This window comes from Curcuma longa, chromosome 1, assembly GCF_044706935.1.
Source record: "Curcuma longa cultivar G26 ecotype Majalengka, Jawa Barat chromosome 1, ITB_CL_G26_1.1, whole genome shotgun sequence".
Taxonomy (NCBI): Eukaryota; Viridiplantae; Streptophyta; class Magnoliopsida; order Zingiberales; family Zingiberaceae; genus Curcuma; species Curcuma longa.
The window spans coordinates 6760195-6771011 of record NC_133861.1 but is presented as its reverse complement, the minus strand read 5'-3'; the positions used below and the strand labels follow the sequence as shown (position 1 = coordinate 6771011).

General features: G+C 39.5%; 3 protein-coding genes and 1 long non-coding RNA gene across 5 annotated transcripts; 1 reads left to right on the top strand and 3 right to left on the bottom strand.

Annotated features, from left to right (window-relative positions):
- Positions 1-752: 752 nt before the first annotated feature.
- On the bottom strand, positions 753-2743 carry LOC141835624 (uncharacterized). Its single transcript, XM_074723005.1, has 2 exons — positions 1810-2743; positions 753-963 (listed from the first exon to the last, which is right to left on the bottom strand). The coding sequence occupies exons 1-2, from the start codon at positions 2262-2264 to the stop codon at positions 906-908; spliced, it is 513 nt and encodes a 170-aa protein (XP_074579106.1). The 5' UTR covers positions 2265-2743; the 3' UTR covers positions 753-905.
- Positions 2744-3496: 753 nt separating this feature from the next.
- LOC141811732 (MLP-like protein 423) lies at positions 3497-4241 on the bottom strand. Its single transcript, XM_074699783.1, has 2 exons — positions 3974-4241; positions 3497-3891 (listed from the first exon to the last, which is right to left on the bottom strand). Exons 1-2 carry the CDS (start codon positions 4152-4154, stop codon positions 3608-3610), a joined length of 465 nt encoding a protein of 154 aa, XP_074555884.1. The 5' UTR covers positions 4155-4241; the 3' UTR covers positions 3497-3607.
- A 3965-nt stretch (positions 4242-8206) lies between these two features.
- LOC141840788 (uncharacterized) lies at positions 8207-9321 on the bottom strand. The gene is made up of 3 exons (XR_012602759.1): positions 8633-9321; positions 8405-8499; positions 8207-8286 (listed from the first exon to the last, which is right to left on the bottom strand). It is a non-coding gene; the product is annotated as an uncharacterized LOC141840788 (long non-coding RNA).
- On the top strand, positions 9014-10019 carry LOC141840775 (uncharacterized). 2 transcript variants are annotated; one of them, XM_074728847.1, is made up of 3 exons: positions 9014-9313; positions 9398-9555; positions 9636-10019. In XM_074728847.1, exons 1-3 carry the CDS (start codon positions 9055-9057, stop codon positions 9738-9740), a joined length of 522 nt encoding a protein of 173 aa, XP_074584948.1. In that variant the 5' UTR covers positions 9014-9054; the 3' UTR covers positions 9741-10019. The 2 variants fall into 2 exon arrangements, with proteins under 2 accessions (XP_074584948.1, XP_074584942.1); XM_074728841.1 differs by having other exon boundaries at positions 9395-9555.
- The last annotated feature ends 798 nt before the right edge of the window (positions 10020-10817 follow it).

Here is a 10817-nt window from a genome sequence, read left to right as displayed (position 1 = left end):
CATTACAAAAGGCATTTCATTTTTTTCTTTAGTAATTTAATCTTAACTCTTTAAATTAATTAATTCTAAAGTTGATCAATTCGATTTCACTAAAATTTTTCATAAGTTATTCCATAATTAACATTTCATAATGAGAAAGCGCAAACAACAAGATGCTCCACTGTCATCATTTCAAAATTAACTTTTTATTAAAGACATTGCATTGTAATAAAAGATAAAATTTGTCATCCTAATGGCCCCTATGACCATATATAAAGAAGTAAATCGATAAATTATAATTGACTACTATGAAAGAAGTACTAGAGACATTCCATGAATAATGCAAGGATATAAATTATCTTTCTCATGCCTATAATCACAATGGAGTGTAACTTCTCATGCCTCTAATCACAATGGACTGTAACTTGAACAAAAATATTTTAAGCTTGAACAAAAGTAGTTTAAGCTCTAAAACTCAAGTTAACTGCACTTTCTAGTCAATTGAACTTCACCTTTAGGCAACTTTAGTCAACTGTACTCCACATGAGTTAATTCATTAATTTTCAGATGCAATGCAGTGGTTCCACTAGCAGATGCAATGGAAGATCAATTTGACTAGGTCTAGTAGGCATGGAAGATCAATTCAAGGAGGTAAAACAAAACAAAACAAAAAAAATACAATATCACAAATAAATAAACGATCAGATAATTCTAAATTACATAACAAAAGCAAGTGCCAACTTGAAAACAGAAGAACAGGTTGGCGAATTCAGTAGAGAAGTATTAGTAATAAGATTAAATAAGAGAATGCTGTTCATTACATTTACAACAAAATTGGAAACGGAAGGCTCCATGATTACACTTCATTTTACAAACACACCAACATCATTGCAATGGTCGACAAAAGCAATTCCTGATAGCTTTGTTCAGTCGAGGGAGGCAAGCCATTCTTCAATGTACTTCTTTCCATCTACAACAGCAAAACTAAAGTTAAGTATGTTGATCATTCAAGAAGGTCTACTAGGAAATACCACTTCAACAGAAGAACAGTTAAAAAGCTTTTGACCCAAGCAAACTTTCCCAGCATTTAGGGGGAAAAAAACAAAACCATATGGGCCAATGGAAGCAATAAAAGACAGCAGAATATGTTTGAGAATTCATTAGAGTTTATACAGCCATTGAAGCATGGGCCCTTGTTTATTACAGTTCACTGCCATAAGAAGAAAAGGACCAAAGAAAGGTTTTACAGTTAAACATTTAACCAACTAGTGGAGCCATTGTCTGTCCTCACCAATAATTGGGCCTGTTATCATTCAGCAACACCACAAAAAAAAGAGAAAAGAAGCCAACATAGAATTAAAAAGGAAAAGCATATGTAAACCTACAAATATCATAGGAGAAGAAAAAACACTCAGCATTTTCATGATAAGAGTGCTCAGCATTTGCAAATCATCATGTCCAATTTCTCATGAGAATATCACAGACATCAATTAATGCAATTAGACTGACCAAAATTAGCACATAGCATATGCAACCATGTGCCATGAACAATAAGGCAGATTTCTAACCAGCACATTTGGCAGAACAAACAAGAGCAAGGAAGGTTGTAGGATCCTTAGACATTGCAAAAAGCCAACCAGAGTAAAAAACTTGGAACGTAACAGCAAAATGGTCAGTTTTTGAGTCAAATATAATGCATATGCAATACTACTTGTAGCAAGATGTAATAGCAGCTACAGTTTGAGCATTTCCAACTCCATGAACTAAATAATGGTTCACAAATTTTGAGGAAATCAGTAGTAGTAGAAAAAAACTAAAATGGAAGCTCGCCATGAAGCATCGCCCATGTATTCGAGTGCTCCCAGTACGTGGGTTTTGGAGCTCTGTGCCTGCACAGAACGACCACGGCCGTAGCACCGTACCAAGACAGCAAAGCTGTTCTCAGTCTCACTGTCGCTTTGGAAGTCAGGAGCGTGAGGTTCCGACCAGCCGATCGACCAATCCGACTCATCGGATTCAGACTCCGACATGCATACACCATCCGAGGGCACAAGGACAAAGTCATACTCTTTGTCCATCCGCCGCTCTTCTCGGCTCTGCCACTTCTTCTTGATTTTTCTTGAGTTCGACCTTATCTTAGGCCCATTCGCCGGAGGAAACTTCAAGTAGTCCGGCTCCATAAAGCCCGGAGGGAACTCGGAGGACGAGCTCAGGGATGACTTGAAGGATTCGCGATCCTTTCCGCCCCAAATCCAGCAAGAAAAACGAGTAAAAGCCACAGCCATTTTCTCAGGGGAGAAACCCTCGTCGGTGGTAGAAATTCACTTCATGGCAGAAAATCATCCGCAAAAAGGTTAGAAAGAATCAGACAGCCGCATTCCCATTCGATCGGTCCAAAAAATGGTCAAAGTTTTACCAAAAATAAATCGAAGCAACAATTTAGTAACCAAATCACACGCTCAGTGAGGATGAATCGTCAAATTTCAGTGTTTACTTTTGAAAAATCTTCCCAAATCCCAAACGATACCCAGCAAAATCGTTCACGAACTCGTTAAGATACGCTACAGTGGCACAAAATACTCCAATTCCATCAAAATCAAGTATCATTCCACAAGAACAGTTCGAAATCCGCAAAGGATTTCTCTTCGACTAGAAATCCAAACCCAAGAGATCAGAACCAACGCGGTGAGGCGATGATCGGATCCGACGTACTTACGCCATCTGCGGCCGGCGCCGCCCTCTCGAGGCGGGGAGATGCTGAGGCGTGAGACGGAGAAGAGAGAAGAACAAACTGCGGGGCGGAGAGATTTGTAGCCCTCCATCGTCCTGCTTCGAGTTTCGTGCTTTTCCGATGGACCGTTGAGATCCGCGAACTCGCTCCAGATCCGAACTCTGAGCCGTCGGATTTAGGGCCCTCACCCGACCCGGAACCTGGTAGCGGACGACGTCGTCTCAGACGAAGCCCCGCAGATACTCCGATCGTATGCGACCTCTGTACGTTATTGGGATCCGCGGTCGCCTGCGCTCCGCTGGGCCCCAAGGACAGCGAAGTGCGGGGCCCACGTCTTCGTCCAATGGATGCGTCGGTCAAGGGCGGAAGAACTTGACACGTAAGCGACGAAATCCGGTAACCATAGGCACAAACTTCTTCTCACGCCATTCACGAGAACCCGAATGATCACCCGGTCACAGGATAACGGGACCCACAAAAAGCGGTCCAATAGCGGGCCAGGTGGGAGACGAAAAAGCAGCGGGGAAAATACACTCAAATAAAAAAAAGCTCCATTTCAGACATTCATTTCGAAACTAAAGAAATATTTATTGATACATTTGTTTTTTTAAATAAAAGGAAATTCACTAATAAAAATTTATATTGCTACCTATTTCATGCAAATTCAAAGTAGAATATAAACAAACTTAAAAAGCAATTTATTCATATTACCAAACTCAAATGTTATTACCTAAATCACACAGAATTCAACTGAAATTACCTTGAAATCATAGATAGAACAGTAACTGAAACAAGAGCTCTAGCACTTCTCACCACACTTGAGGAGACTACCACAATGCTCCTCAGTTTATTTACCTCTGGCACATAGACAATTCCAAGCATAACAAAAGATTATATTCAGCTCTCGATTGAGTTCTTGATAAGGTATTCATCGAGATCACTGAAGGTTTTGGCTGCAATCTCCTTGAAAGGATCTGGGTCGGGCACTTCCTCGTTTACCTTCTCATACTCAATGCACCACTTAACCACACTACCTTCACCTTTGCCTTCCACCTTCAAGATGGCCCTGAATGTTTTATACAAGCTCACAATCTCGCCGTCAATTACGGTGTAAGAAACATGTTTGTTCTCGTCGTCTGCTAGATCAATCCTCTCCTTTGCGAATGTCAGTATTTTAACTCCTGGAAAAGTAAAAAAAAAAATCATGTGTGTGCTTAACATGAAGCCATGTTTGTGTTAGTTAACTATGAAGTCTATACGTGCCTGGTGCATATTTAAGGAGGCGAATTGTGCCTGCGCTCTTGCCGTCCCCTTCCACGGTCTCAATGCTCTCATACAGCTCGGGGAAGATCTTCGGGAAGAGCTTTGTGGAATCACGGATGGCTTCCCACATCTTGTCGGTGGAGGACTTGACTTCCACATCCAATTCAGTCTTGCAAGCCATTGATGATGATGATGATGATGCCAAGGTGAACTGAAAGAGTGCACCTTTTATAGCTAGTTCCAAGTGATGAACATGATTTATGAGTTTTCAACCACTTCATCTACCCCAATTCTGTTCTTCATTGCTAGTAGATGAAGACATGGAACATACATTTAAATTATGACAGATTGTTGCAGTGGTTGTCTGTTCGCTGCCGGGTTTGAGTGATTTTCTCAATAAGTTTAGTCGTTGGGGCGATTAAACCTGCAGCCGGAGTTGGGTGAACTTTCATTTTTGTGTACACTTTGAGCTTCAGTTCAGGATCTATATAACTGATAATTAACTCAGCATCTCTGGAACAGTAATGCCAATAGATGGTTGCTACGAAAAAACATTAGTTCCATATTGATGCCTAGTTACTAACGAGTAACCATGAACCCTAATGTCTAAGTCTTGGAGTCCATGCATGTATACTGATGAATCCATGTTGATCTTTCAACTATTGCAAAATATTGATTAAAAGATCATGGTTTATGATCAAAGAAGAATTTTCTCATTGACTTGTTGATCGAACTATGCATCAACTTACCTGAATTTTCAAAGGCCTGATCCTCTGCGGTTTGCTTGCCTGCTCCTTATAGCCATTAACTAGCACTCAGCAAGAACAACTGAACAAGTAGAGAAACAAGAGTAGACAATTAGATGAAGTAATTTCTTATTTCTTTTATGTTTTATCCATTAGATGCAAAATAACTTCCACAATAAATTCACATAATGGAAGTTGTATCCATTTTGATAGGATAGAACAGATACACCAAGAAGGATGAACAATTAATATGATTTGGCATAACTCTACAGTTTAAAACATGATAAAAATCAATCAAGTGTGTTCTCCATATTTTTACAAGGAAAGGAAAGTAGAAAATTTCGCTTCAAATACTCCTCGGATGTTAAGAATTCTCCAAAGTGAACCAACTAGCGAAATTCAAGTAAATGCATATGTTATGGCATTTGCTTGTAGTATAGACTGTTCTATTTATCGGTTCGAACTTATCCAACCTAGCTAGACTGTTCCTCATTGAACTTTTATCCAGTCATACTCAATTGGTTCAGCCAGTCTATTCAATCCAAATATGTGCTGATTTCACAGAGAAAAGTAGAGGTTCTTTGGCTAATCGATCAAATTGTAAAGCCCAAGTTATCAGAATAAGCTCTCCCCTTCAATTCATTCAATGGTGTTTGCTGGCATTGACAGATCCAGCATTGCACTTGAAATTCAAGTGGTGGTAGCTACAAGACTGCAATCATGGAGCTTCAAGTGCTCAAAAGGTGCCACTACTAAGGCAATAGGAATCATGGCTCTTGTCTCAGTCAAAGAAAATTCAAAAGGTTGCAATAAGGCTTCACACTTTCTAAATTTCAAAAATCATGTGTGCCTAAAATGCTCTTCATCAAATCAACAGCTTCAATTTTTTTTTAGAATTCCCACAATATGTTCTTGACTTTTGAATTCCCAAAAAACTTTTTTTTTCTCATCTGATTTTTTTATTTATCTAAAATACTCTTAGTCTTATAAAATTAATTAATTTCCTTTTCTATTTTATTAACTGAAACTTTATCATTTATGACAATAACATTATCATTGAATTTGTGAAAATGAGATCTATATTAAAAATATATTTTTAGGACAAACTTATATAGTAAAAAATATCAACTAAGACCACACACGGACTCCTAAAACCACAACGAATACATCCATGATAAGACATTATCATGCCCCCAAGTCTTAGTGCAGTTGACTCATAGGAGGAAGATTTGCAGGATTGGACAAGGGTCAATTCCCGAGAGTCTCACCATCCTAGAAGTAAGCCCTCCCTCCTATGAGCCTATTGTATACCTAATTTACCTCTTTACAAATAGCTGTGGGGTCGACCGTATGGGGCGCTCGGGGTCAGCATATGACCTTTTGCAGGATGATAAGACATTATCATTATCTATTTAAGCACTAAAGGTACACCAAGCACTTATAGTGGATAAATATATGATGTGCTATATGCAGTGGTAAAAGCCAACAAAACCATATTTAAACATTTTCAGAATCTCTCAAGGAAGATATCCGCAGGGAACATTATTTGTTTGAGCACTATAGATCATCTACCAAACAGTTATGATGGGTAAGTGTTTGATGGACTATATATAATTAAAAAAATATCAACCAAGACTATACATGACTCCTAGAACTTCTTTAAAGTTTTAGAGTCAATATATATGGTATTTGGTTAGTATTTTTTTTTTACTAGATGTAGCTTGTCAAATACTATAATTTGTCGAGCATTTTACACACCATAAGTGTTTGGCGAACCTATAATGCTGAAAGAAGTAATGTCTCACCATGGATAATTTCTTTGCGAACCTAAGAGTACAAAAATGCTTTTGGTCGATATTTCTTTTACTACAGATAATTTTCATGCTTTGCCTCTGATAAGTCATAAGTGCTTAATGAACTTACAGTACTTGCTAAGCAGGTGGATGCCCTTCTTTAAGGTTTTAGAAGTTTAAGTGTTTATTTAAGAGTTCCTAGAGGCTCAAGGTACAGTTCAAGAAATCTGAGTAAAAAAGGAGCTGAAAGAAAAAGAGAGGGTACAGTTCAAGAAATCTGTCTAGAAAGGAGGTGAAAGAAAATGAAAATTTCAGGTAGTCATTAATGCCATCACAAGATATCACCACCAATCTGGAACCTGGCACAACATGTAATGTAATCAGAAAGGTTTGCCTACTGACACACTCCAAGATTCCTGTTGCACATCCCGTGCCGTCTATATTTTATATTCTGATGCGTTGCTGTACTTGTTCCATGGCCAGACCAACTGCAACACAACTCTGCTGACAAGCAAGCTCACAGATACTACAGTTCAAGCTTTATTTGTCCTCTAATGAGAAAAGGTTCCAAGCCTAGCTAACCTAAAGGTTCAGATTTGCCTGTTGTCCTCATTAGGGTTTAAATACAGACCTAACTCAACCTACTCAAATTATAAATTGCATCAAGTGCTGGCCTTATAAAGAATTAACTGGCTCAGTGTTCAGAATTGAATTCTGAGCTATTGCTACTCCCTGTAATTGGACAGGGATCTTATTTGAAACATCTGCAGATCCTCTGCTAAAATCAAGTTTGAAAGATTGTGAGGACCAAGATGACATTCATCTAACTGTAATCATGCAACCAACTAGACAACTATCACAAAAGGATCACAAAAAAGACCTAGTTTCTCTAGTTCAACAGAGCAACTTTAAGGTGGTAAGAATATCTTAATTCTAAGCTTTATGGAATGGAAGGCTACCTTTAGGTTATTGAGATTGGAGTGCTATGTGAGTGTTCCAACACTTCACATGGCCTCTTAATGGCATTTAGTGGGCATGTGAGCCCAATGAGGGGACCTTGACACTGATGAAGACTACCTTACCTTGGATGAAGAGAAAGAAACTGATATTTTAATACATCATACCTCTAAGCTTTTTTTTCTTTCAAAATCATCAATAAAGATTGAAGATTACAATAGAGCTAGACAATCAGTGAGAATTTTTTTCTTAATCTATAAACAACCAGACCTTAAATAATTGGGATAAACACAACTTGATAAAGATGATACTCTTACAAGTCACCTTGTCTAGTTCTTGTACATTAAAATACAACGAAGGAAAATAAATAGTATTTAAGGGGGTTTTTTTATTGTGTTTATATATAGTGTTAAAGTTGAAGGACCACTTCATATGTATCAGCACATAACCACCATCAGATAAAAATTGGAGGTTGTAGTGGTGGCTGATGACAACATTACATACCTTTATGTTACTACTTAATCAGTTATCTATTGTTTGCCAAAAACTTGGCAGGTGGATGTGCTGAAAACAAAAAAGTTGGCTGGGCGTGGTAGGCATATATAATCTAAACTTGATAAAAACTAAGAATACAAGCAAGTTAGTGGCATTTACATTTGGACCATGTTTAACTAGAATATTGGAGAATCAACAAGTGAGACTCTCTTTATGCATTAATTAATCCAATTGAAACAAGTGCATTCATAAAATAAATGTTAGTGTGGGACAATAGACTGCAATCAGTTATCACAGGCCACCAAATAGGGCAGCCAAAGACCTGAAAAAAAGGTAGGCCAGTTAAAATACACACGCAAACAAAGGTGGTCACGCTACATAGTTTTTAGCACCATCAGTTGAGGGAATATCACAAACAGATAAGCGGCATCATAATTTACCATTGACCTTCAAGGATTTGATTGCCTTGGCTTTTTGTTTGTTGATTTTAGCGGCTAGAATAACTTTTTGTTGATTGATTTGATGCTTCAAAACCCTACAATTTCCGTGTGCATAAGAGAAGATTACACTTCGAATCAGAGATGAACAAGAACTCAATGAAACTGAGAGAGCCATCTTGGGAATGAATGATGCAAAATAAGAAGGCAAGAACAGCTAGAACGACTCACCAAAAATAACTCTCAGTGATCCGGATTCAGAAAGGGGAATAGCTTTTCCATGCGAGGTTAATTCTCCGTGAATGATTCAGTGACTTTTAATCTTGTTCTTGGTGATTGTGACCCGTTTCCACTCGTATGCTTTCATGAACCAGACGAATCTCACACTTTTTGGTTGCTTGCGACTGTTCGCTCCTGTTGCAGCACTGTGCTCTGTAGGAGCCCAGAGATGATAACTCATGAACCCTTTTCATCCCCATCCTCATGCTCTGCAGTGCCTGACATGCCCCGCACCATCCTCAGCACCCACTGACATCGTGCCACGTGTGGAGTTGGCTATCATCCCAGTGCTGCTGGTTAAACGCTCATCCTTGCTCCTCCATTCCGCTCCTGCATCCACAGAGCAAATTCCTCGTAGGTGAGAGGGAACGAAGATGGGGAATTGCCAAGCGTCGGAGGTGGCCATGGTGGTGATTCAGCACCCCGGAGGGAAGGTGGAGAGGCTTTACTGGCCGACGAGCGCCGCCGACGTGATGAAGAGCAACCCGGGGTACTACGTGGCCCTGGTCATGCTCTCTGTCTCGGAGCAGAAGCAGGACGGCGGCGGCAACGTAAGGTTCACCCGCGTGCGATTGCTGAAGCCCAAGGACATGCTTTTGCTCGGCCAAGTCTACCGGCTGATCACCTCCCAAGGTTCTTCTCGTAAGATTTAAGCTTGCAATTTTGGATTTCTTGCTTGTGGGCTAATGGTGAGGCATTCTGATGATCGGCCAGAAGTTACGCAAGCTGTAATGCAAAGAAAGCACGACAAGCTCAAGAAGAACCAGGCCGAGTCAATCGAAGGACAGCAACGCGATGAGGAACACAGAAGAAATGAGCAGGCTGTTGAGGCTGCTCGAGAGGAACAACAGGAGGATTCAGGAAACAAACTTCAGGTTTTTCTCCCCCCATTTTATTCTTGTATTTTCAGTAACTGCTTGCTTTGAGGAAACTATGAGGGCATGGTATGATTCAGATGAGAAGGGAGGATAGAGACCGGCAAACCAGCAGCACACAGATGGCGGCGAGAGGCCGCCATTGGAGACCTTCCCTGCAGAGCATCTCAGAAGCAGTGAGCTAATTAATAAAGCCACAACCTTGTGTAGTTTCCACACAGATCTTGATAAGATTCAGCAGGTCTGCTGTGAGCCTCGTGTAGCTGCGTTTCATGTAGAATTACCACCAAGGTTCAGAAATGAGAATTCTTGGACCATCAAGAAGAAGATCTTGTAAATTTATGTAAGCAGACGTTAAGAATGGATTGTAGTAGTTTCACAGGGGAGAGGCATTCTTGGTCAGTGAAACATGAACAACGAACAAGATCACAGGTACTTCACCAAAACAAACCAGTCAAAATTTTATGGCATTGTCGAACAGTTCTCTGGAAAACGCAATAGATTGTGAAAATCTAAATGGTCCACGATACCGTTGGGAAGTCAAGATCACACAGCGCTGCTCTACAGACTCCAAATTCGAGCTTCTCTTTGATGCTTAAGAATCTATAATCAACTTGTTTACATGAATTATCACCCTTGCTTTGGCTTTCATTCTCATCATTATCGTAAAGGTCTCCAAAAAATTTAGGAAAAAAAAAGAATTATTGTTGTGTGAGAAGCAATATGACCAAATCTTTCAAAGAAGCCTGTATCTTGAGAGGTACTCATGGCAAGCAATCAGAGTTGTCACCCGAAGAACTAGCAAACCCTATAACCATCCTCGCAGTACCTAACACCTGTAAACAAAAGTGTGTTTCATATAGATGTTGATAACCAAAAGAAAGAAACAAAAGTTAAATCCATTGCCAATGCACTGTAGTGATCACCCAATGACTTCAGCTGTTAAACATGAATAGGCTTCGAAATCTAGAGCATCTTTGGTCTTTAATTGGAAAGATACAGTATAATTAGAGTCAGGGAAAAGAACAGAAAACAATAGGAAAATGATAGTTTCAAAGCAAGTTGTGCATACCTTCTATGACTAAAATTGTTGCCTTATCTAGAGACAAAGAAGATGAGGTGTCGGATCACTGAAGTAACTCCTCCCCTGGGAACAATTGCACTCATTTTCTTTATTTAGTATCTTCACTTTGGGCGATTGCATAATTCTAGGCAACTGTATAATTCTAAGTGTTTGTAACCGATACAATTTTCCTGCATTT